The 26,373-nt window shown below is 52.7% G+C and overlaps 1 protein-coding gene across 6 annotated transcripts in view; it reads right to left on the bottom strand.

Annotated features, from left to right (window-relative positions):
* Positions 1 to 7,738: 7,738 nt before the first annotated feature.
* The window catches only part of TOX2 (TOX high mobility group box family member 2), a 132,971-nt gene continuing 114,336 nt past the window's right edge, over positions 7,739 to 26,373 (bottom strand). For all 6 annotated transcript variants that reach the window (XM_077873253.1, XM_077873254.1, XM_077873252.1 and 3 more), the window contains 6 exons: positions 16,460 to 16,699; positions 14,030 to 14,257; positions 13,515 to 13,595; positions 12,470 to 12,865; positions 11,396 to 11,526; positions 7,739 to 8,742 (listed from right to left, as the gene is read on the bottom strand). In XM_077873253.1, the coding sequence (XP_077729379.1) occupies positions 8,706 to 8,742; positions 11,396 to 11,526; positions 12,470 to 12,865; positions 13,515 to 13,595; positions 14,030 to 14,257; positions 16,460 to 16,699 (1,113 nt within the window). In that variant the 3' untranslated portion in view covers positions 7,739 to 8,705. The remainder of the gene's footprint in view (positions 8,743 to 11,395; positions 11,527 to 12,469; positions 12,866 to 13,514; positions 13,596 to 14,029; positions 14,258 to 16,459; positions 16,700 to 26,373) is intronic.

Below are 26,373 nucleotides of genomic sequence, written 5' to 3'. Positions count from 1 at the left end.
GCTGTGGCGGGGCTGCGGTGTCTGCTTGTGGGCGGTTGAGGGACTGGCTAAAGGGGCAAGAGAGGCTGGGAGCCCTTTTTCTTACAGTTCCCATACTACCTCTTGAGAGGAGGCCTAAGGGCTTCAGTTCTGCTGGGGCAGATCAAAGACTTGGGGCAAACCCTGAATTTCTAAAGCAGACTTCCAGAACCTTCCATGAGCAACATATGGCAGTCCTCAGCCACTCCTGTGACCCTCAGTTTCACCATCTCTAAAACAGGGAAAGTAGTACCTGCCTCCCTCAGGCTGTGGTGGGATTCCACGAAGTGTCCATGCTCGTGGAGTAAAAGGCCAGAGAGGACGCAGTGGAGAAGTGGAGACTTGTATCACCAGCACCAAACACCGCAGGACTGTCACCGCCCTCTCAAAAGCCCTCTGGCATTTTGATTGAGGACCCCAGAAGCCCCAAGGGCATGGAGACGATCCAGGCCCCAGTTACAGTCACAGAAAGTCTCACGGGGGCACCTAGAGGCCACATCCCCTCTCTACAGAGGCCCAGAGAGGAGGGGTCTGCCAGAGGTCGCACAGCAAGTCAACAGCAGCAAAGTAGGTGTCCCGACTCGTCTGTGAAGAAGCACCACCCGTGAAGATTGTCCCGCCAGCTGGCTGCCCCTTATGTCCCTCACGCCCCCCACAGGCAGCTCCCAGAGTGAGGGGGTGACCAGGCCTCCCATTTCTCTCCCCGGTGCCACCACCCACTCGCTCTGTGTCTGTCAGTGTCTTCTCCTGTGCCTCAGTTTCCTCTTCTGCCAAAGAGACGAGAGTCCCTGCCCGTGGCTTTCCTCTCGGGATTACGGATGGTAAAGAGGGTTCAAACCTGGAACGATCCAGGGATCCCAGGGGGGAGAGAGGGGCTTGGAGGGACCGCTGCAGGGGTGGTGAGGATAGGAGCGCGGGGGGAGCTGCTTAAATCTGCAGAGGTTCCAGCAAAGGCCACCGAGGGAAGGAGGGTCTGTGGACCGTGTGTGGAATGGGAGTGAGGGGTGCGGGCGAGAGAGCCATGACGGCATCAGAACCACCTTGGGTGGCTTGAAGAGAGGGCGGAGGGAATGGGCGCGGTGGGGGTGGGGGAGAAAACAGAAGGCTCATTCCTGAGCCCCGACGGCAGCCTGCGGGTCAGGGAAGGTTGGCCAGAGTCGGGCGCCCCCTGGTGGCTCAGGTGCGCTCAGAGAGCGCCTCAGTCTTGGCCCGCGCCACCTCTGGGAGCTTTGGCCTGTGCCCCGCCATGTCCAGCATTCATGGCAGGTGTCTTGTGCCATAGAAGAACCTGAAACCACCCCATGGGCATTGCCGGGGCCTGTGGCCAGTGACCACTACCTTGGGGTCTTGGCAGGAATCTTCTGGGGCAGCGGGAGAGGATACTCAGGGGGGCAAGCAGGGGTCCCTCTGTCGGGGTATCCGGAACCTCATTTTGCTGGATAAAGAGCCCAGGAAGTTGTCAGGAGGCGAGTGAGCAGGGTGGTGGAGGAGGAGCAGGGCTGGTGTGGGGCTTGCTGCTCCAGAGGGAACTGGTAGGGGGCCCTGCGACCCGGCCACGCCTGCCCTCGGCCTCCCGCTCCTGGGGACCGCTCAGCAGCTGGAGGAAAGGTCTCCCCGCCCAGGGAGGCCTCCCCCACTGGGCCCCTCATCCCCTGCTGGCCCCTCTCTGGGCAGAAAGCAGGTGGGGTGAAGGGTGCGTGTGGAGTGGGGTCCACCTGGAGATGATGACAGCACGAAGGGTCGGCACCCCCGGTATCCCCGGGCGCCCCCGTCTGGGAAGGAAGCTGATGCACTCCCCCTCCCCCGGGTGTTTGGAAGTTCCAGGGGATTTTCACTGTGCAAGAGAAGTCTGGAGAGAGCGATGCACAAGCAAAGGAATACGCGGCTCCAGTGAGATTTCAGGTAGCCATAGGGGGTCTATGTTTTTGGTGGGGGGGGGGAGCTCCGAGGCAGAGTAACCCCTCCTCGGCTCCACTTCTCAGCTCAGAAAAGTCAGTAGCAGCGGGGCGTGCATCTGCTCCTCCTCCGCACAAGGCGAGGGCGTAGGCAGCGCGGGGCCCCGGGGTTCCGAGTGCTATAGGGTCGCGCTAGGATCGCACGGGGGGCGCAGCCGGCACTTACGGCTTTAGGATCACTTGCATGCTGGGCGACAGAGCGCACAGGGTCTCCCGAAGTCGTCGGAGCCGCTCCCCCCAAGGCGGGTGCTGACTGTTGGCGGAGAGATGGAGGGTGAGCCCGCCAGGGTGGCGGAGAAGGGCGGGTCGCCCCTGGCGTGCGGCCCACCTGGATTCACGCGCGCTGTGGGTCTAACGGCGTTCGCGGGCCGCGCCACCCTGCCCCGCATCACCGCGTGCGGCCACCGGGGGGCGCCACCGCCCCACACGCGGGGCTCCGCTCGGCCCGGCCCCGGCCTCGGTGACTCGGTGAGGGCGGCGCTGCGGCCGCAGCACCTACTACGCGCAGGCCCCGCACCGGGCGCTTCCCGGGCCTTAGGTCACGGTCGTCCGCCGGCCCCAGGATTTGAGACCCCCTGGGTTTTGCAGATACGAGGCTAAAAGTCAAAGCCGGGGCCGTCTGTCTGTCTTCAAAGCCCACGCGTCCGCCGCATCCTCCGTGGGAGACACACATCAGATGCCCGGAGGCTGCGTTTGGCCGGACGCTGGGGTGGCTGGTGTTAAACAGGCTGGATGCCAACGCTGCCCCCGCCCCGCGCCTGTTACCGGTTACCTGCCGCCTTCTTCCCGCCACCTGCCACCTGCCCGGCTCCCAGGCCCTTGGAACTCGCCGCTCCCGTGCGCCAATGACCTTTCAGGGCCTGAGTCCCAAGCTCTGGAGGCAGGAAGCCGGGGCGGAGCGTGGGTGTTTAGGAGGGAGCCCGGGAGGGGCGCGGCGCTGGTGCCCCGTGTCCCGGTGTCCAGGTGTCCCGGTGCCGTGGGTGCCCCGTGTCCCGGTGTCCCGGTGTCCAGGTGTCCCGGCGCCGTGGGTGTCCCGGTGTCCCCGTGTCCCGGTGTCCGGGTGTCCCGGTGCGGGGAGGCGGGCCTGGCTCTCCCCCACCTCGTGAGCCTTCCCCAGCAGCCCCTGCCCGGCCGTGGCCCTGCGCCAGGTGTGCGGGTCTCCCGAGGCGGGTGGGGCACGTTTCCACTTCGCAGCCTCCTCCCAGCAGAGCGATCTGGCCACTTACACACCCACACGGAATCTTCCAGAACCGTGTCTCTCACAGTCACCTTTTGCGTGGCCCGGGACCAGCGGTGGGACGTGCCCGTCGGCCCCAGCCCGTGTCCCCTAGGGCTGAACTGTGGGCCCCTGGAGTCCACGCGGCGGGGCCCTAACCCCCGCGCCTAAGAGGCCGCTGCCTTAGAGACGGGGCCTTTAGGGAGGCGACCAGGGCAAAAGGAGCCATTGGGGTGGGCCCTCATCCAGTTGGACCCGTGTCCTTGGAAGAAGAGGAAATGTGGTCGCAGGAGGGGGGCGCTAGACACCCTTGGGCGCAGAGGAGCGGCCACGCGAGGACACGAGATGAGGCAGAGAGAGGAGCCTCCGGACACCAACCCGGCCGCCGCTGGGTCTTCCCTCCCGGGCCCTGAGCCATGGGAGAAGCAGCGCCTGCAGGTGAAGCCCCCGCCCCCTCCCCCCGCCCGCCTCTGTGGTGGCTCCTTAGGGGCCCAGACGCCCGCCGGCTGTCAGCGTGGAGGGAGGGCTGGCTGAGCGGGGCTGCTGCTGTGGCCGAGGCCCGCCCCGCCCCCCATGTGCCAGACACCGCTGCAGGACCCCGGGGGCTTAGGTCCCCACAGTCCCCTCCTATCAGGGACCATAGGCCACCCTTTCTGCATGGACAAGAGCACCAGGAGGCCAAGCTCCTGCCTTCTGATTCCAACACTGCGACCTGGGAGTGAGCGCAAGGCGGAGGGGAGGCAATCTGGCAGGCTGCGGGGCGGGAGGACCGGCCCACCCAAAGGTGCCCCGGATGTCCCTGTGCCACCTCGGGAACACAGAGGCACAGGGAACATCTAAAAGCTGCCAGGGAAGGGGGCACTTGCAAGTGGCCGAGGGGAAGCGGTAACAGTAGAACCAGAGAGAGGACTGGATGGAACCCCACAAAGGGAGCACCCTCCGCGGAGAAGAGCAAAGGGAGCACCTTACCCTCCGTAGAGAAGAGCAAAGGGAGCATTCAGTGGAGAAGAGCAAAGGGAGCACCGTCCGTGGAAAAGAGCAAAGGGAGCATCTTCGCTGGAGAAGAGCAAAGGGAGCACTCTTTGTGGAGAAGAACAAAGGGAGCACCCTACACAGGAAGAGCAAAAGGAGCGGCTGAACCACAACCCAAGGGAGCTTCAGGATGAGGCCACCTCCAGAAAGAGAGGACAGCCCGGCACCAGCATCTGAGCACCTGCACAGTGACTTGAGTCACGGAGCTGTCAGGTCCCAGAGGTTCATGTGACAGGGACAGGGCAAGTAAACACCCAAAGAACAAAAAGCAAAAACAAAAACTCATTTGAGGAAAACAAATACAGTTAAAGCACACAACTTGGCCCAGCAATAAACATTAGCTTACAACACGGCGCTACGGAAGCAGGGGACGCTACCCCACAGTTACTACCGGCCCCTGGGAGGGCAGGGGAAGTGGGGGTGGCACATAGCCAGCAGGCAGCCAAGCCACACGGGCACATTGCACACACCCACACCGCACAAGCACACGTGTGCACATGCACACACACACATTCACCTCCAGGCAGGCTGTGCCCTGTGCCCCATCTCCCTCCCCACCACCGTGCCCCACTGCTTCTTCTGAGTGACTGCCCTTCCACATCCATGGGTTTGGGGTTATTCATTTGGGGCCATTTAGGGAGCAGAGCTGCATAATAACTGATGTGTTGGGCAATTTTTTAAAAGCCCCAGAACCTATAATTGCACTTCAGATTTTTTGCATGTGAATTCTTTCAGACTTTCAAGAACATTTGATTCCTACATTAACTGATGCAGGGATATGCATTTGTGTGAATGAGTGTGGGCAGTTTTGGTTCTGCGTGTGTATGCACGTGATGGTCATGTGTATGCAAGTTGCATTTCTGTGTCTAGTGGGTGCGTGAAAGGGGGATGTCTGTGTGCATGTGCGCTGTGGTCTTGTGTATATGAATGTAGTGTGCATATGTTTGTGTGCGTGTGGTATATCATTGCATGGTATGTGTGCACACACAGCACACATGTAGGCACGGGCATTGCATGCATGTGGTATGTGATGTGTATGGTATGCATGCCCCTGGGCTATGCACTGAATATGTGTGTGCATGTGCACACGTGTGCTTGTGTGGTGTGGGTGTGTGCAATGTGCCCATGTGTGAGTTTGCTGTGTGTGAGCATGTCTGTGTGATGGGTGTGCATGCATCTGTATGTGTTTTGGGCACAGTGCACGTGTGTACTCCCCTACAAGCACACCAGCTAACGCACATAACATTTATCTTGTACTCACCAAGCACACCATGCACAGACATGCACACTGCAGATTCAGAGATGCACAGCACACATACGCACCCCTCGCCGACCCTACACACAAAGCACACATGGGTACGTTACCCACTCTCATACCACCTCCTCGTGCAGAGTACACAGTACACCCAGACAGCACACTCAGACACACAGCACCCCCAAGCAGCCCCACCACACAGGGGGCCCAGGCTGGCCCAGACCCAGGACGTGGCTGCAGAGGTCAGGGGCTTGAGAACATGAACTGTGCACGCGGGTCACCTTGAAACTGAGGACAGCTGTCCCTGTTCCTGACTCAGAGATCCCCACGCAGCCGTGTGGACTCAGCCTCAGCATCTTCCAGAGAAAGAATTCTCCAAAATTCTTGATGAGACGATCACAGAACCCCTGGGGGCCCTGGATCAGGAAAGCACAGCTCTCTAGAGCGATGTGTCAGTCCTCCGGCGCAGTCCTGGTCACTGGACGGGGCAAGACCAAACATCACCTCCCCCCCAGAAGGCTCTGCAGACCCCAGATAGGTGGGGGGCCCCTCCTCTGCATTCCCCTGGCCCCCTCGCCCTTTGCGGACTTGTCACATAGTATAGTTTTATATTTTCATGATTTATAATATAAACTTCTAATTTTATAAGTAAATATTGTTTTCCTTCTCTGCCTGCCCAACTAGACAGTAAGCTCCTGGGGGTGTAAGATTCTCCTAGCACCCCCGGGGCCCAGCTGAGGCAGGGAGTAACTGCTCCCCTGATTGTATTCTTGCCAATGAACACTGGGGTTTCAGCAGCGTGGACTCCTAAGAGTAACTGAAAGGCCCCTCCAGGTCGTGTTGCCCATCTTCCAAGCTACTGGGGAGCCTCCTATGAGCCCTCCAGGGAGCGAAGAGCGTTGGACAATCTTGGGGCCAGCCGGATCTTCCTTCTGGGGTCCAGGCCGGGCCTCCGCCGGGATTCCAGTGTGTCTGTGGGAGGAGGTTCGAGGCGGAGGAGTCGGAGCGGGTGCGTGGCCCTGGGAAGGGTCAGCTCCATGGACAGCGGGCTGGGCTGCAGCGGCTGCAGATCCCTACAGGGCCAGGGGCACCGCTCTAGGGGCCAGGCAATGACAGGAGGCCTCCAAGTGTGGCAGGTCCAGACCACAGACCGGCCTTGGCAGATTGGGGGTGCCACCTGACAACCCCTGACACCTGCAGGCAGGGCATTTAGACTCTACTTGGACATCTGTAAGTGGCCCTTGCAGTGGAGAAGCAGCCTTGGCCTGTGGGCACCTCCAAGGGGCGGTGCCACGGTTCTCTGCTCAGGGGCGAGAACCTGCCAGGCTGGCATTCATTATTTTGGGTTGTCTGCATAGATCCCGAGGATGCCGCTTTCTCAAATGCAGAAACAAGAGTCGAATATTAAACTAAGTCATCACCATGTTACTGACAAGCTCCACACAGGAAAGGAAATTGTAACCACATGAAATATTTATGCTTCACACTGCAATGATGCTACCGGCAGGGCAGCGTGGTGTTTTGTTGTTGGTCTGGTTTTCTTTTTCCAAAGTGGATTACAAAATGCCCTCCAGTGAGGAAAGTGCTCATAGAGAGATTGCGCCCCAGCCCTGGGGCTGTTGTCTGGGAGAGGGGAGATTTGGCATCACAGGGGGAGAGGCTCTGAGAGCAGCCGGAGGGGGGCAGGGGGGAGCTTCTCCGTCGGGGGGGTCGCAGGCCCTCACCTCAAAACAGCCATGTCACGAGGCCCAACAGGGGCAGCTCCCCAATGCTCCTCCATACCAAGAAAGTGTTATTTTTCCAGAAACAGGTAAAATAGTCACATTATTATTATTATTATTATTATTATTATTATTATTATTAAAGTATTACCACCTCACATCTGTTAGGAAATGTGGGTTAGAGTCCCTTGTCTGGGCTGCCCCTTACACGCAGGTTTGGAGAAGCACCCGGCCCCCCAGGGCTCCCCGAACCCACCTCTCGCCTCCACCAGACGGGGAGCCTGCCCCCTGCACAGCCGCCGCTCTATGCCCATAACCCCTGCGCATCTCCAGGACAGCACGTGTTGTCGCCATTGTCGCCCTGCTTCTGGAGACGGCCACGCTGAGGCCAGGGCGGCCCGGAGGTCCAGGCACCAGGCAGGGTCCTCTAGGAGGGTAACCCGAATCCCAAGGACACTAAGGGCTCTGACTGGGCAGAGCTGCCACCAAACGCCACATCGGAAGGCCTGGGTCTGGCTTGCCAAGCACACAAAGAGGCAAATTTTCAACTTTTCAGGATTTTATTATAAAGAAACTGAGAGAAGCACTGGGCACCGGGATGGATACCTGCCAGGGCCAGGAAACAGCTGCAAACAACTTTAAGGACCAAAACCCAAACCAAACCCCAAAACCACACACACTTTATGATGAACTGCATTTCTGTTCTCAGCTTTTCTTCATAAATAGACAAAAGTCGTTGTTGGCAATTTTAAATAGACGGACACAGGGTTTGATTTTTAAAAAAAAAAAAAAGTGCAACGTTTCCAAGTGTGGCTCGACGTTGTCCGGCTCTCGCTGTACAGGGGAGGAAACAGTTTGGCGGCTGCTTTTGTGCACATCTCCCTCAAGAGAAAACTTAAAAAAAAATGTGCTAATAAGGGGTCATATAAAATTCTTTCACCTTAAAGGAAACTACGCCCCTCCCCCACAAAATCATCTTACAGATGCCGCAGCACGGTTCTAAAACACTTAGTCAACTACTTACATGGAGCCAACAGTTTAGAGGTTTCATAATCTTTGTTCACACTGTAAAACCGCATTTGCACATCGTTGGCCGGGGGCCCGGGCCCATGCATCTGGAGGGGGGGTTCTGTTGGAAGGCGCCCCACCCCGCCGGGGACAGCCCACGAGAGCGGGGCCAGGCCTGAAGTCCAGACGCAGAGTACGGTGTGCAGGGCGGGGAGCAGGGTCCGTGGGCCCTGGAGCAAGCAGGTCAGGGGGCAGAAGGTTCCCGCAGGTTCTTTGGGCTGGCGGCGTGGCGGGCGGTGGACTGCCTCTGCGGGGTCTGGCGGGAGGCTGAGCAAGAGACTCGGCCCTGGGGCGGTGTCGTCGGGGCGGCGTGCCACTGGGTGTGCCACTGCGCTCTCCTCCCGGTGGTCCTGCTGCCTGCCCACTCCCCTCCTGCTGCGAGCCCCCAGGCTCTCAGCAGTGCCCCTCCAGCAAGCCTCGGGGAGGAGAGGGAGGCGGGATTAGGTGAGGTAGAGCGATTTATCCCTGGGGAGCAGGCTGGGGAGAGAGGAGGAGGGGTCAGAGCCACGGAGCCCAGCCAGGCGCCCTCGGCCCTCAGGGGCCTGGACACACGGGCTGGGGGGTGGGGTGGGCACCAGGCCACCTGCTCACTCGCTGTCACCCCCAACCTGGATGTGCTGGCTGCCCCTCTGAGGACGAGTGAGGGCACCCTGGTCCCTCCCCAGCGGGGCACCAGGCCGATCCCTACTCCCCTCCTGGAATCCCCGCTGGGGAAGGTGGCTGCAGAGAAACCCATCCCAACCCCACGAGGGCCCTCAGGGCGTTCTTAGTCAGTGGTTCATTTGTAAACTTGACCCAGAAACGGAGCAGGGCAGGTGCCTTGCGTGTTTTATAATAGGGTGCTCCGGACGCCTGGGTGGCTCAGTGGTTGAGCACCTGCCTTTGGCTCAGGTCGTGATCCTGGGGTCCTGGGATCGAGTCCTGCATGGGTGGGGCTCCCCACAGGGAGCCTGTTTTTCCCTCTGCCTATGTCTCTCTCTCTGTGTGTGTCTCTCATGAATAAATAAATAAGATCTTAAAAAAATAAAAATAAAACAGGGAGCTCATCGAGAGCCAGGGGGACCCTGAGGGTGTTCTGCAAGTGAAGTAAGTCCAAGAATGACGAGTATGTGTCAGATGGTCTCACTTACATATAGAATTTTTTAAAAGATTTTATTTATTTATTGAGGAGAGACAAAGAGAGAGGCAGAGACACAGGCAGAGGGAGAAGCAGGCTCCCCACGGAAAGCTTGATGCCAAGACCCCAGGATCACGACCTGAGCCAAAGGCAGATGCTCAGCCACGGAGCCACCCAGGTGTCCCTACGTGTGGAACCTAAGCAAACCCCAAATCAAGCTGACAGATACAGAGAACAGAATGATGGTTGCGGGAGGCGGGCGATGGGTAAGATGGGCAAAGGGTCAAAAGGTATAAACTTCCAGTTACAAGATGAGTAAGTCTTGGGGATCCCATGGGCAGCATGGGGACTGCAGTTAATAATACTAAATTTTAAAGTTTCTGTATTTGAAAGTTGCTGAGAGAGTAGATCTTAAAAGTTCTTCTGCGACAAGAAAAATTTGGTGAGTGGCCACGATGTTAACTAGACTCACCGTGGTGATCACCCCCCAACACACACGACCCTCCCGCAGGGCGTTTGTACACCTGCCACAAATATACCAGTTATAGCTCCATTTAAAAAACCAAGTTAAATAGGGCACTGCTGTGGTCTGCCCTCTATGTTGGGAGAAGCCGGGACACACTCCTCAATAGCCATTAAGGAGCCCCCCAGCCCCACACTCTGACCCTGTTAAGGGAGCCTGAGGCAGGGGGCCGGGTGGGAGGGCCTGCACCTGCCCCGGGGTGGGGAAGGGAGCTGCAGCGAGTGGAGTTGGCCTGCCCAGGTGGACTCTGTCCCGGGCAGGACCGTCAGCTGTGGGGCATGTGCCCTGTCTGCCCTCTCACTGGGGGGCTTGGCGGGGTGAGGAGCAGAAAGGCCAAGAGCCAGGACTCGGGACAGCTGGAGCCCGCAGCCACCTGCCACCTGTCCACCACACATCACGGTCCCCCCTTCCTGGGTATGGAGTGCTGCTGGGACCACCTACCCTGGGGGTGGCCATGGGGCTGGTTCTGGCCAGGGGAATGGGAGTCAGGGTTGGCGGGTAAAGGAATAGGGTACCCTCTCCACCCCATTTCCCTCTCCACCAGCTGAAATAAGAGGTCACCATCTCTTGAGCAGAAAGACCTTCTAGAGAAGGGGCAGTTGGCGTGGCATTGAAAGGCTAACAGGCTAAGGGCACAGATGGGAGTGGACGTCCGCAGCATGAGGTCCACATATGAACCAGGGAGGAGCCAAGTGGTCCCGAGGGTTTGTGTGTCAGAGGGGGTGCTGGGCTGCAGCGGGGGCTGGGGGTACCAGTGAGGCCTGTGACTCCTGGTGTTGGCTAGTTGGCCCCTCCTCCTAGGGTGCGGTGGACACCGCAGGGGCCTCCCCCACACCCCCTGTCCTGCCCTGCCAGCTGCCTCTGCTCCAGGGAGCTGCCCAGGCTGGAGGGGAGCTGCTGTGCCCAGGGGCCATGCTGCCTGGAGCAGCCCACAGCCAGTGGCTGACTGCCACGGGGTACACAGAGCCCTAACCCCAAGGTGGGACCGAGTCTGTGGTTGATTTGTGCCCCAGAGCTCCGGCTGGGGTCAGGCTGACGTGAATCTCGGGTCACAGCACACCGTCGCCTGCCTCCTTTCCTGGCCTGTCCTGCCTTCCTCCCTTCTGCAAGCTCTCTCTCAGCATCATCAGGGGCACCCAAATCCTGCTGCCCAGGCCCTGCTTCTAGGGGAGCCTGAGCGAAGACCAATGACCCATCGTGAGTGTCCCACGGGAGCCATGGGGAGAAAACCCCCGGATGGAAGGAGATAAGCAAGCCTAAAGCTGAGCCCATTTCCCAAGTGGGCACCGGGCCTTGGCGTCAGACCAGCTGAGTCCTTCTGGAGTCCTGCTCTGCTCTGCATCTTCTCATGAAGACCACCAGCAGCACCCACCAGGCACTCTCGCCGGCCGGCCTTTCCCTATCCCTTGGCAGCCCTTGCCCCCTTCCACGGGAGGCCTGGGGGGGGGGGTGCCCGGGGGGTGAGGGGCCGGGGCCGTGGGAGGACCCACCTGCATGTGCTGACGCCACACTCCGCGCTGGGGTAACTGCTGTCCCAGTCTCCGCCGCCGCTTGGGGGGTTGGATGGGCCGGGTGAGCGGGATCCGGAACCGCTGGGGAACTCGGAGATGTGAGGGAAGTCCTGGGGGTGGGGGGCGGCGATAAGCAAGGGCAGGATGAGGGGGTGCACAGCTTGGGCAGCGAGTGGGGGGCGGGAACTCTGTGCCCAAGGGAGTCATGGAGACACTTCCTCTGGCTTCTGCCTCTCTGCCTGCCATGCTTCCTCCTCCCTAGCAGAGAACCTTTTAGAAAATCCAACCCTCCTCCTAGCTGTGTCCGGTGGGGGGGGTTGGGCAGTGGCGGGGCGGTGAAGGGCTCTGCTTTCGGGGCCTTTCCTTTTCTGGCCTCAGGTTCCCAGTCTGTAAAATGGAGTTACTGAGCTGAGTCACGCGAGTCTCGTAACAGTGTCTGTGGAACAATCAGTGGGGTCAGGCCTGGAAGGCTTTAGGGAGAGCCAGGTGCCAGCTGATCTCAGAGGCTGCACCGCCTCAGCCCCTCGGGCCAGAGAGCAGAGATGGACAGAGGATAAGAGAGGGAAGGCCTGGGATCCCTGGGTGGCGCAGCGGTTTAGCGCCTGCCTTTGGCCCAGGGCGTGATCCTGGAGACCCAGGATCGAATCCCACATCAGGCTCCCGGTGCATGGAGCCTGCTTCTCCCTCTGCCTATGTCTCTGCCTCTCTCTCTCTCTGTGTGACTATCATAAATAAATGAAAAAAAAATTAAAAAAAAAAAATAAAAAAAAAATAAAAAAAATAAAAAAAAAAAAAAAAGAGAGGGAAGGCCTGAGATACCCTAAGACTCTGAAGACCCTGGGAGCTTGTCACCTGTTCACTGCAGCCCGTACATCTCATGGAAGGTGTACTCTACCCATTACATAGATGTGGTGACTGAGGCTGAGAGAGGCGAGGTGCCGAGGCTGCGGTGACACTGCTGGCGAGGGACAGGGCTGGTATCTGCAGTCCCAAGCCTCCTCCCTTCCCCACTGGGGGGTCCTGAAGGGCACGTTCTTCCTGGGCCCCGCTTACCTGTGGCCCTGGAGGCGAGGGGCTCATGGCCAGCTGCACCTGCAGTGCCATGGGAGTGGGCAGGACCGGAGCCTGGGGGGCTGGAGACATGCTGAGAGGCGGGCTGAGGAGGGCGCCCTGGGCGTGGGGTGGCAGTGGCAGCTGCTGGTGCAGTGGGGGGCTGAGCGGGAAGGAGGGTGGCGGCGGAGGGGACGCACTGAGGCCTGGCAGCAGTGACTTGGAGCCCAGCGTCCGGGCCAGGCTGGCGGGAGAAGCCCCGCTGCGGAAGGCCTGCAGGTCCGACGGCGTCAGGAACGAGGCCAGGCCTGGCATGGCGTACATGGGCTGCTTGGGCGGCAGCATTTTGGCGGGGGGGTTCGCCTGAGTGCCCTTGGTCTCACCCTGCTCTGGGGAGCTCTGCAAGGACACAGATACCAATCACTCTGGGAAAGACGGATAAGCCAGGACTTGGGCGGTGAGACCAGCTGGGTCTGCAACCCACTGACCTGGCCCCTGGCTGATTCTCTGGCCCCTTGGCAGGGAGCTCCGGGCTACCCAGAGGTAATCCCGGGTCCTCCATGCACTTGGCTCTGACCATCCAACCACCTCCTGCGCTAACTCCTGGAAGCCCACGCTCCTCAGCCTGGCCCTGCGGCCGGCGTCATCCATCCAGCCAGCCTCTATGCTCCTCTCCAGCATCTATGCTTTTGCACGTCCCGTTCCCTCAACTTGGAATGCCCTCCTGCTTGGCCCTTTGTGGTCTGACCCACATGCCAGGTCCTCTGTGACAGCTTCCAAATCACGCCCCTACCCTCACCATTTCAGGCAAGTTACTTAACCCCTCTGAATGCTGGGTTCTTGTTGGAAGAATTAAATGAGATGGAATTCACATAAAGTGCCCAGCATGAGCGTGGCACACAGTAGGTTCCCGGGGGCAGTGACCACACTGGTCTTATCCGTCCTTTCCAGGAACTACGGCATTGACCATTCCTGTGGCTTCGGTTCTTGCTCTATCCCTCGAGCGGCGCCCCCTTTATCAGGGTGGGCCTATGGACCAGGGTGTTACCTTGGAGACGAGGCTAGCCCTGTAGGCCGCCAGAGCCTTCAGATATTCCTTCTTTGCCGCTTCCGTCTTTCTCTTGTAGGCCTGAAAGACCCAAGACATGGGCCACGTTGGGGAGAGGTCAGGTGATCGGCCCGAGGTCCCAATAGCTGGCATTTGCCTCTGAGCTGGTTCTGCTCCCTGTTCTCCCTGGACGCCCTTGAGAGGGGCTGGGCACATGGTCAGCGGGAGAGGAAGCTCTGGCCTGGACTCCAGGCTTGCACAGTGAGAGGGCCGAGATGGGCAGAGATGCTTATTCTCACTTAATAGATAAACCTGGAACAGTTAAGCCACTAGCGAATGCAGCTGGCAAACAGCAGAACTGGAAGGGACCCAGCCTCCCAGCTTACAGGTGGGCAAACTGAGTCCAGGAAAGAGCTCTGCAGGAGGCTTTTCCTGATTTCAGACATTCCAAGTCTGTCACGGGCACCAGGGCCTCACAGCCCTGGTGTGTGGCCCTTAAAGGGACAAGGACTCACCTGCTTCTGCTCCTCCCCTAAACTGTCCCACATGGAGGCCACGATTTTGGACACATCCCCAAAGGTGGCACTGGGGTTCTGTCCTTTGATGGCAGCCTGAGTGTCTCTGAAGAAGAGCGCATAGGCTGACACAGGCTTCTGCGGCTCATTGGGGTCCTTCTTCTTCTTCTTCTTTGGGTTCTTGGTCTTTTTCCCTGGATCAGTTGAGGGTCTCTTCTCTCCCGACATCTGCGTGGGTGAGAAGGGTCAGGAGAGCAGGGGCCCAGGCTCCCCACCCCAGCGTGAGGCAGAGGGGACCCTCCTCAGCAGCACCACCACCTCCCGTCTGGCTCTTTGCACATGCAGGTAACACCAGACTGATGCCATCTGGGGCCCGAGCCCAATGCGGGACTTGATTCCAGGACCCCAGGATCATGACCTGAGCTGAAGGCTCAACCATGGAGCCACGCAGGTGCCCCACCTTTGAGGCTTTTAATCTTCCCTAGTGGGTAGAAGTCATTTGCGTCTCTATAGGGAAAAATTAATTGGCTTTATAATCAGACAAAAATCGTTTACATCTCTACTACTTCTTTCCCAAGGTAACATCTACCTTTACAGAGTGGAAAATCCTCTGATCGATTGCGAGTAATGAGTCACAACAGTGGTCCATGCTCCCAGAGAAGCTGGTGATTCTGGCGTGAGTCTGTACACAATGCTGCGGTATATGCCACCGAAAGCATGTGCAGCCCTGGTTCTGTGCCCTATTTCCAAGTCTGGGGTATACAAATTTTTCTTAACAATTCTTTCTGGTGATCACAAATAATCCCCAAAGATGATCATCACAAAAGATCAGTGTCTTCTACCGATTTCCAGGTGTGCAACATGGGGCAAGGGGCTTAGTGCCCGGGGCCCTGTGAGATGGCTGGAAGGGAAAGAGGTTATGTGGCTCTGTGGGTGTGGCCTCGCTCTGGACCCCTGGCCTCAGGAGCATGCAGAATCCAGGACTGCAATCCTGTGAGTGTGCCACTCGGGGACTATGGGATGGGAACAGTGTACCTCACAGTGGGTCACTGACAGGACCCTAGGCCACACGGGCACCAGGAACTGAGGTCAAAGTGACAGTGAGGACTGTCCCTCTCTGCACCAAGCAGACGAAGCTTGACACCAGGAATCAACAGGGAAGCCGCAGGCCACTGGGTAAGATTCAGGGGTCCGTGTCTGGGGGACAGTGTGGGGAAGCCTGTAGTGATGCTGGAGCTGTTCCTGACTCTCACTGCAGCCAACGTGCCATAACCTCTCTGGGCCTTGGGTTTCCCACCAGCCAATTGGAGATGACAGTGGCACTGACCACACAGGGCCGTCATGAGGATCCCATGGATTAATACTGGTCATGTGCTCAGAACAGTATTTGGCCCCAACGGTGTCTGTTAAATAAAAAATTAAGTAAAAACTGCTCCTGCCTGGCCTACTATAGAGACCAAGGTATCCCAAGGACGAAGTGAGACTAGATCCAGAGGCACCCACCCAGCCTAGGCAGGTAGTCAGGGATCTCTGCTAGGTGGCCTGGCACCACAGTCACTGCCCCCCGTGTCTACAGGGCCACCACGTGGGAAAGGGTGAGAGCCCTTAGGGAGAAGAAAGGGAGGTGGGGGGAGTGGGGGGATCAGGTTTAGACTCTGGAAGATTCCCAGTGGGCGCTTCCATCCCCGGGCCTCTCAGGGCCTCTATTCTTTGTCCCCGTGAAGTAAGATGCTTTCCAACATCCAGGGAGACTTGTCAGTGCAAAGAAAGGACAAGCCTGGGTGGCTGGCGACTTCTCACCCCTGACATGTTCTGAAGAAGCAGGACCACCCTCGACTCCAGGGATGCTGGCGGGGGGTTGGGGGGGGGCATGTCCCCAGAGGCAGGGAGAAGGGTTCAGTTTTAGAGCCTTATCCTGTGGTCAGTACTGCCTAGGGATGTCCTCTGCTGAGCCACACATCTTTGTCAGAACACCTTCTCCTAAGAGGCTGAAGCAGCCATAAGGTGTCACCATGAGGATCTTGCCAATGCCGTCAACGTCCCAGAAATGACCCACTGGCCATTCAGGAATAAGACTTCACCACGTCTTCGCTGAATTCTCTCATCAGCCCCCTCGCCGCTAGTTAGCATTGTCTCTGCTTTCCACATGAGGCCACAGGAGCAGAGGGGCACGTCCGGGCAAGGACACTCGGCACACTTAGCAGCCGAGGCCAGACGCCCCAGATTCCACGCAGTGCCACCTCCAGTGACCAGGGGCGCCAGCCAGCGGCCCCTGTCCTATCTGCTGACTTTCTTCCTCCACGTCTTCCAGCAAAGGACACAGCTGAACTCTTGCAGCCTGGTCTCGAGGTGGGTGATGCCCATTTCCACGCGGGGCCCACCCACCTGCTGAGGAGGCATCGTAGGGCCCTGCGTGTTCGCCCCACCTACCTTGAAGTGCGCTTCTGATTCCTCCTCCTGAGTCGAACTGGAGGGGGAGGGTGTCGCTGACTTGCTCCCCGGGGGTGACGGGGAGCTGTGGGGGATGCCGCTCCGGATGCCCATTTGAGAGATGAGCTGGGATTGGCTGAGGGCACTCATGTGGCTGGCCAGCATCGCAGGGCGGCCCAGCAGGGGCCCCGGCCGGCCCGAGTCGTAGGCAGCAACCTCCGAGTGGACCATCTCCTGGATCTAAGGGAGGAGGACGGGGCGCCGGGAGTGAGTTCGAAAGGGCCTGCGGGCCACCAGCACATCTGCACTGAGGGACTCAGAGGAGGCCCATGCAGATGAGAGGGGGTGACCAGCCCTCCCCAGGCCCCGCAGAGGTGAGTGCCGCCCTTCCACTCTGACCCCTGAGAGATTCCTGCGACCTGGGGCCTGCCCACGGCTCCTGGACAGTTTGCCTTCTGCGACACTCCCCCCTGGACGGACAATCAGCAGTTCAGCCCCTGCCAGGGAGCTCCCGCCAGCAGTGCATGGACCATTTTATGACCTTGAATCTTCCCTCTTCGAAGCTGCCTGCATTTTGAATCCTGGTTCAGCCACTTTTAGAAGTGTCTGGGTGACTCTGGCTAAAGTTACTTAACCTCTCTGTGCCTCAGTTTCTTCATCTGAAGAAGGCAGATAATAACTAAACCTGCTTTTGAGGATTGGTTAGGATGAAATGTGCCTGGCACCTGGTAAGCCATATATTGGGTTTGTTAAAAGCGTAGTATAAATAAATCCCTTAATGAAGCTATGTACTTGTCCCCTAAGTAATTTTCTTATTAAATCTTCCCTGTGATATTTCTAACTGGTTATTTTTGGAATATCAGAAAGCTATTGTTTTTTATATACAGGCATTGCTCACAGGAAACACATATGTGGAACAGTGTGTCCTTTCCACTTAAATATTTTAAATACATACACACACACACTGTGGAGTGAGGCATACCAGTTTGCATACTCTTATAATTATTTTTATTGCCTTTGCATCTGTGCTTATTTCCCCTTTGTAATTTCCGATGCCAAGTTACTGTGTTTTCCTCCCACGTTTTCTTCATTAGGCAAGCTCACGGATTTTCCCATTTATTCTGTGGGAGTTTTTTTTTTTTTTCTCCTCAAAAGAATCAAATTTCAAATTCATCATTTCCTGTTTTCTAATTCCTTAATATCTAATCATCTGTATCTTTATTAATTACTTACTTCCTCTGATTTTAAAGATATGTGACTGTTGCTCCCCCTCCCCATTTTGGTCACATTTCTAATTCATTATTTCCATTCTCAATGTTTAGAAATATGCTTAATGCCATGAAGTAGCCTTGGGGCACGACTTCGACATTCTCATAGATTCACCATATACGATTTTCCTGAATGTTCTTTTCTCTGTGTTTATTTTCTATTTCAGTTTTATTTTTTTAAGATTTATTTATTTATTTATTTATTTATTTATTTATTTATTTATTTATTATTCATGAGAGACACACACACAGAGAGAGAGAGAGGCAGAGACATAGGCAGAGGGAGAAGCAGGCTCCATGCAGGGAACCCATAGGACTCAATCCCGGGTCTCCAGGATCACGACCCGGGCTGAAGGCGGCGCCAAACCGCTGATCCACCCGGGGCTGCCCTCTATTTCAGTTTTAATTCCTTTTTTCTAAATCTAAGAGTTGTTTTAAAAAAGTTTTGGAAAAAAAGTTTTGAAATTTCTAAGAGGTTCATGTTTTTTTTTTTTTTTTTTATGTGTGTAACTAATTTCTAGTAACACAAGTGAATCAAAGGACAGGGTCTGTACTATTTGCACTTTTGAGACTTTGGTAAGGTTCCCTTTGGAAGGAAATATGTTTATACTTCGTATCTGTTCCATAGCGCTCAGGCACAGGGTGAGCTTGTGTACAGATTAACCTGCTCCATTAGTGGTGACCCCCATATAATTTTGATTCCTTCCTTATTTTTTTGCTACTTTTAAGTTGCCTACAACTTTTCTGCATCCATCACAACCCTCCTTTGACACTTAAAGTGTTTTGCTTGGGGAATTTGATGTTGGTTTTTATTGCAAAAAGAAAACTGCCAATTATGTCTTCACCATGGATTGAATGTTAATATTATTATAAAGCACCTCCCTTTTGCCTTCAATTAGTGAAGTCTGATCAGATTATCGCCATCTTTACCTCGATTTGTATTTGTGTGAATTTGTCTGGTGTGTCCTCAGTTCTGAGGAACTTTCTTTTTTAGGTTTTCTCTTCACTTCCTTTTTTGGGGGGTTATCTTTGGCAAATGCTGGCATTTGTGTTATGTGCTTCTTGAAAGACTTATTTTCACAATACTTTCCATGGCTATTTTGGTTTCCATACTCTCTTGAGTTACATATATATACATATACCTTTTAAACTGCCTACTTCATCCAAATGTTAAAACTAATAGCATATATCTAGGATAATATTATATTTTTAACCTGCTCTATGCTTTTTCGTAAATTGCCAATTGCAATATTGTGAATGCCTGTTGCTAAAATTTTCCCTCTCAAAGGTTTATATGTTTTAACTATCTACCCAAAGAACCAGTTCTTACATTAAGAAAAAATCAGGGGCGCCTGGGTGGCTCAGTCGGTTAAGCCTTTGGATCAGATCATGATCTCAGGGGTCCTGGATCGAGTCCCTTGTGTTGGGCTCCCTACTTCTCCCTCTCCCTCTGCCACTCCTCCTACTTGTGCTCACTTTTTGTCAAATAAATAAATGAATAAAATCTTTAAAAAAATCAGTTTGACAAGTGTTCTGATAATTAAATTTTGCTTTTTCTAGTCTATAAATGTTGACCTCAGGTATCATAAGTGGCTTTTTCCAAATTAAATAATTTATTTATACTTTCACATTTTCTATTCTAATAGTATTACTATTGAGGGCAGGGGTTCAAACATTTCTCCCATTTGCTGAGAAATCTGGCAATGCCTAGAGACATTTCTGGCTTGCACAACTGGTGTGTGTGTGGAGGTGGTGGTGCTATTAGCATCTAGTGGATAGAAGTCAGGGATGCTGCTAAATGTCCTACAATGTATAGAATGCCCCTATACACACACACACACACACACACACACATCACCCCCCCCACATCCACATACTACACATACCACCCCACACACGCTCACAGACCACACACACCCTCCACATACCACACACACACCAACACAAACATACCACACACACACCACACACATACACACATACCACACACACACCACACACCACACACACAATACACCCACAACAAAGAATTATGGATTCCAAAATGTCAATTGTGCTGAAGTTGAGGACCCCTGCTCCATATCTGATTTTCTCCTCATAAGGAGCATTTTTTTTCATAAGGAGCATTTTAACTGTATCATACAAATATTTTTAAAAATATTCTACAACTGAAGGTTTTATTTTCATTTTTACCTAGAGTTTATTTGGAGAAGAGTCTTTATTTAATGTATCCTTTTATTATGGGGTTTTCATTATGGCTTAGGGTATGATCATTTTTTGTAAAATGTTCATGTGCATCTGAAATTGTGTTTATGCTGTGATAGCATAACCTGTTTTGACTACTTTAGCTGTGAGACCTCAAGAAAAATGAGTTAAAGCAGCTCCTACTATTCTGTTTCCTTCAGTTTCTCTATAGAATTTAAACAGGTTTTCTCATATATATTAATGTAACATTATTCATTCCTATAAATGTTCCAGAATGCCATATTTTCATGATGGCTTTTCCTTCTTAATAAAAAAAATCAGCATCTTTTGCCTCAATTAAGGTTTTTATCTTAGATATGACTTCACCTGTGATCAATATCTCTCTTTATTTTTCCATTTTATTATCATTCTGCATCACTTTCAGTGTGCATCTTGTAAATAGCATTTAGGTAGATTTTTGTTCTGAGCTCTTAACGCAATATATTGTGAAATGTATATTTTATTATTATACTAATCATAAAGAAACCCAAGAAACAGACTTCAAGTGCACTGTTTCAAGAGTAAAAGATTTTACAAAGAATTCGATTAAAAAATGGACAAAGAACTTGAATAGGTATTTTGAAGACATACAAATGGCCAACAGGTTCATGAAAAGGTGTTCAACAGCACTCATCACCAAGGAAATGCAAATCACAACCACAATGAGATACCTTCTCTCATTTGTTAGAATGGCTATTATCAAAAAGATAAGAGATACAGGTTGTGAGTTTGGCTCCATGGTTGTGCTCGTGCTGGGAGTGGAGCCTACTTAAAAAAAAATAAGATAAGAGATCAAAGTGCTGGCAAGACTGTGAAAAAGGGGGACCCTTGTGTGCTGTTGGTGGGAATATAAATTGGAGCAGCCACTATCAAAAACAGTCTGGAGGTTCCTCAAAAAATTAAAAATAGAACTCCCACATGATCCAGCCATCCCACTTCTGGGTATTGATCCAAAAGAAATGAAATCACTACCTTGAAGAGATATCTGCATCCTGTGTTCACTGCAGCATTATTTACCAAAGCCAAGACATGGAAACAGCCTCGCGTCTTTGAACGGATGAATGAATAGAGAAAATGTAGCACATATACACAGTTGTTATTCGACCATGAAAAAAGAAGGAAACTGCCTTTTGCAACAGTATGGGTGGATCTTGGGGGCATTATACCAAATGACACAAGTCAGACAGAGATTCTTCCAAGAATCTTAAACAAGACCCTGACATTATTTCCTCAAGGGCGAGATGGCTTTGGGGTTCTGTGTTTAGGACTTGTTTGGTTTTTTCCTTCCCAGCAGGGTGTTTAGAATTCTTCAACCAGATATTCCTGACTCCGTAATTTAATATATAGCCAACATGTGATAATGGCAGACTTTTGAAATTCTGCAAATCTGCAAAGTGTGAAATGCTCTCAGAGTTGTTCTAATTTGCACTGTCCTGATTACTAGAGAGGCTGAACACCTTCACATAAGTTTACTGGCCATTTGGGTTTCTATTTATGCTGCTGCTGAATGTAAGCTAGGAAGTAAGGTAAACGCTTCTGGAAACAATCTGATACTATCCAGGTATGTTGAAGATGTGCAATCTTGTAACCTAGCAATTCTACTCCAAGTCATTTATTAGAAAGAACTTTCTCAGATGCACAAGAAGACATATATTCTGCAGGATAAAATTTGAAGACATTGGGATGGGCAAATGATTGTTCTTTGGATGGAATGCTGAGCATTGGCTCATGGACTTCTGGGGTTATCTGTTTCTATAGGGATGTGTGCCTTTGTCTTTGACTAGGCTATTGTACAACTCTGTAAGCTGTAGAAAACTGAAATTAGTGCATCTTATTTATTATCATTAAATTTTTTCATCTAGGGGTGCTTGGGTGGCTCAGTTGGTTAAGTGTCCGACTCTTAATTTTGGCTTAGGTCTCAATCTCAGGGTCGTGAGTTCAGGCCCTAAATTGGGCTCCATGCTGGGTGTGGCTTACTTAAATTTTTTTTTTTTTACTTAAAAGTTTTTTAAATTTCTTTTACTTAAAAAATTTTTAATTTTTTTTACTTATTTTTTTTCATTGTAAAATATACATAATATAAAATTTACCTGGCAGCCCAGGTGGCTCAGCGGTTTAGCGCCACCTTCAGGCCCAGGGCCAGATCCTGGAGACCGGGGATCTAGTCCCACATTGGGCTCTCTGCATGGAGCCTGCTTCTCCCTCTGCCTGTGTCTCTGCCTCTCTCTCTCTCTGTATCCCTCATGAATAAATAAATAAAATATTTTTAAAAAAAACATAAAATTTACCATCTAAACCATTTTAAAAAAGATTTAAAAAAAGATTTATTTAGAGAGTGAGCAAGTGATGGGGTGGGTGCAGAGAGAATCCTCAGACTCCCCACTGAGTGGACAGCCAGACAGGCGGCTCTATCCCATCACCCACTGAGGTCCCTACCTGAGCCAAAGCAACTTAACTGACTGAGCCACCCAGGCGCCCCCAATCTTAACCATTATTAAGTGTACCATTCACATTCACATTGTTGCACAAATCAACCATCCATCTCCAGAGCTCTTTCCATCTTGAAAAACTGCAACTGTACCTAATAAACAGTAACTTCCTATTCTCTCCTTTTTGTGGCCCCTGGCAAACACCATTTTACTACTGTGAAATTTGACTACTATTCTACAAATTTGACTACCCTAGGAATCATATGCTTAATTCACTCAGCATAATGTCCTCAATGTTCACCCATGTTATAGTCTGGGTCAGACTTTCTTTCCTTCAAAGGCTAAATAAAATTCCATTCTAGTGTATGCTGCATTCTGCTTATCCATTCATCTATTGATGGACATTTGTGTTGCTTCCACATTTTGGCTGTTGTGAATAATGCTGCTACAAACTTGGGTGTTCAAGTATTTCTTCAAGTCCCTGCTTTCAATTCTTTGGGGTACGCACTCAGAAACAGAATTGCTAGCTAGATCACACAGTAATTCTATTTTTCAATTTTTGAGGAACTACCACATTGTTTTCTATAACGGCTGCACCATTTTACGTTCCCACCAATAATGCACAAGCGTTCCAATTTCTCCACATCCTGGCCAAAACTTGAACATTTTTTTTAGAAGGCATCCTAGTGGGCGTGAGGTAAGATGCAATGGATTCTTGTCCATAAAGATGCAAAAAAAAAAATGTTTTCTGGTAGAGGTACAATTGGTCCACCTTGTAGAAAAGAAGATTCCAAACACTATATTTTCTGGCTTTATAGATATCAGCCAGTTTTGCATTTATTAGAGAATTTATGCCAATATTCTTGGTTACCAATACATAGGTCTATTCATCAGATTCTCCTTTGAGCCAACTGTAATATATCACTGGCTCTCTCATTAACTAACGAGTTAAGTAAACTGATGTATCTTCATTTTATATTTGCAACAGAGTCACGACGTTACCTTTCTAAAAATATACATTATAACAAAGATGATCATTACAGTATTTTCTAAATTCCAGAAAAACTGGAAATAATGTAAATGTTCACCAGTTAGTGAAATGCTGAAATCTGTGATGTGGTCACAATAATAGAATTCTGTACAGAGTTGAAGGGAATGACCTGGAGCTACAAGTGCCAAAGTGGATGGACTCCGAAACGACAATGAAAGAAGAAGTTTCAGAAGGATACATGTAGTATAATGCCTTTATGTAGATGTTTAAAACATAAACCATTACTGTGAAGTGTTTAAGGATGTATAAGAATGTAGTGAAAGCATTTAAAAAAATCCCAGGAAAAGAAAGACAGATACAAAGGATGCTTAATTTGTATCTGTAATATTTTATTTTTTCAAAAATAGATCCAAACAGATAATAATTAATAATTATAAACAGAGGCTCCTCAAAGCATCAGTTTAGCCTGACTGTGCTGGCTTCTGGGAAGTCCAGGAAGGCGGCTGGCATGTGCCCACTTAGCTGGCTATGTAATGGATCCTGAAATAAGGTGTGATCGCTCTCCTGAGCTCCAGCTTGGGCCCCAAAGCCTCCGTTCCCTTGCCTAGCTGCATCTTCACCGGATGCCCACCAAGCACATCAAGCTTCACATGTTGAAAACAGAACTCCATTCTCCTTCCACCTGTTTCACCAAAACACTAAATGGGCCTACCAGCCTTGCGGTTGCCCCAGCCCCACACCGGGGCACCGACCTTGATCCGTGCTCCTTGCACCCCCTGTCCTGGCCCAGACACACCTCTGTTGGCTCTCTCTTTACGGCGAACTCTAAGTCCCTGCTCTGTTTCCTAGTCTGTTCCCCCCACCTCCTGCCAGCCTGTTTCCCATACACTCACAGGAGGGATCTCTAAAATATATGAACGGGACCACACTACTCCCTTCCTTAAAATTTTTCCTCAGCATCCTGATCCTCTTAGAAAAAAATCCACTCCACTTTCCACGGTTTTCAAGGCTGTGCGTTAGGGACCCCCGTGTGATGCTCCAGCCCCTTCTGGCACACTGTCCCCACAACCTACTGCATCTCTAGCTTGCCTTGGCATCCTTTGCTCAGATCTTCAAACACAGGAGGCCAGCCCAGCCTCAGGTTTCCATGCCCGAGCGCTCCTCCCCTTGCTCTGTGTGTGTGGCTCCTCTTCTAGGTCTTAACTTGAATCTCACCTCCTCAGAGAAGCCTTCCCTGACCACTTGGTCTAAAACCCTAACCCACAACCGTTATTTTGCATCATCATAATTACCTGTTTCCTTCATGATGGTTATTTCAAGCTATTATTATTTTGTTCCTTGATCTGTTTATTGTCTTCTGTGAGCATCCTCTGCCCAGGGCAGAATGGAAGTGCCGAGCCCGTGAGGGCCCAGAAATACCCTTCGACCGTGAGGGGCAGGAGGATGTGGAAGAGCCTGGGCTCCCTCTCCCCTTGGTGGGGCAACTTTGAGTTGTGTGCCAGGGTCTCCTCAGGGAGAACGTAGTGGGGCTGCATTCCAGTGGCCACAGGGCCACCACTCACCAGCCCGCCCCTCCCAGTATCAGTTCCCTTCTTCCTTTGCAGGGCCTCCTGGGGTCACCCCCAAACAAAATATCTGCACACGAACCTTTGTGTCAGAGTCTGATTTTAGGGGGATCCCAAATTAAGACACCAGCCCACTCTCAGGTGCTATGATGGCCATCAGAGCCACCTCTCTGGAGGAAAAAGGGCCTCTTCCCTGCTCAGAATCTTTCAGAAGCTCCTCCAGGGCCTGCTAGCACTGTCCTAGTCTGTGAAACAAAGAGCTGCACCACCTCTGTCTTCCTGGCCTCTCCAGATCCTCCCCAGACCTCCCCAGGGGCCTATGGGCTTCCCTCTAAGTGGAGGCCTTCCCCTTGTGGCTTACTGGTCCTTCCCTCCACATCATCATCCTGAGGCTGACCTGAAACATCACCCCCTCAGCGAAGCCTTCCTTGACTTCCCTCCCCACCCCCCTCCTCTGGCCACCCCCCCGCCCCCAGCTTTCCCAGAGCTCAGCATGGTGGGCCATGAGCATCTGCTCTTGGGCAGAGACACAGAATGTGCCTCTCCAGCCCTGGGCAGGCAGCCCAGCACGCAGCTGGCACTTAGGAGGTATCTGGCTACCAAAGGAACCAAGCCTCCTGCCTCTCTCCTGGAAACATATGGGCACATCAGAAGCCACATCTGTAGCCTCTCTAGGAAGGAGGAGCAGAGGAAACAGTAAGGAGGCATCGTGAACGTAATTAGATTCGCCTGGCTTAATAGATTCTTGGAGGGGCAGGAACACAGAGGTGTTTTTCACAAATTCCCCATTTGCAGTCTCTTGGGGCAAGGAGCCCCAGGTGCTGGGGTGCCCCCACCCAGAGGAGGGGAGAGGATAAGAAATCACACCTATTCCTTCCCTCCTTCTGCTGATTCTGCAGAGCTAACACCCCGCCTGTTTCAACCCAGGCAGGGACGCGGTGTCATTAAACACAGCCTCACAACTCTGCCTGGGGAATTGGGACTTTTTTTCTGGAGGCGGCAGCGGCTCAGCTCAATTGTGTTCTCTCACTGAAGCCTCTGCCTCAGCTCCAGCGGGGGCCAGAAACTTCTCCTTAATTTCTAGTCGGACCCCAAAGGAAAATTAACAAGCCACTGGCCAGCATTTTACACTTCTTGCCACAGCCCCAGAGCGGCTCTTTCCAACAGATACTAATTTCCCTGTTCTATAGAGAACAGTAACAGTTGTGATAATGATAACGATACTTACTATTTTCCTAAGTACTCACTATATGCCAGGCTCTCCGCCAGGGGCTGCATGAACAACACAAACACTCCTATCACCCCCCCTTTTTAAAATAAAGACACTGAAACTCAGGTCAAGTGACTCTCCCAAGGTCACACAGCTAGGAAGTGGGAAAGTCAGAATTTGGGTTGTCTTCTGAGACTGAGATCTTTT

Source organism: Canis aureus, chromosome 26 (assembly GCF_053574225.1).
Source record: "Canis aureus isolate CA01 chromosome 26, VMU_Caureus_v.1.0, whole genome shotgun sequence".
Taxonomy (NCBI): Eukaryota; Metazoa; Chordata; class Mammalia; order Carnivora; family Canidae; genus Canis; species Canis aureus.
Note: the sequence above shows the minus strand (reverse complement) of the source record. Positions and strands in the feature narration are given on the sequence as shown.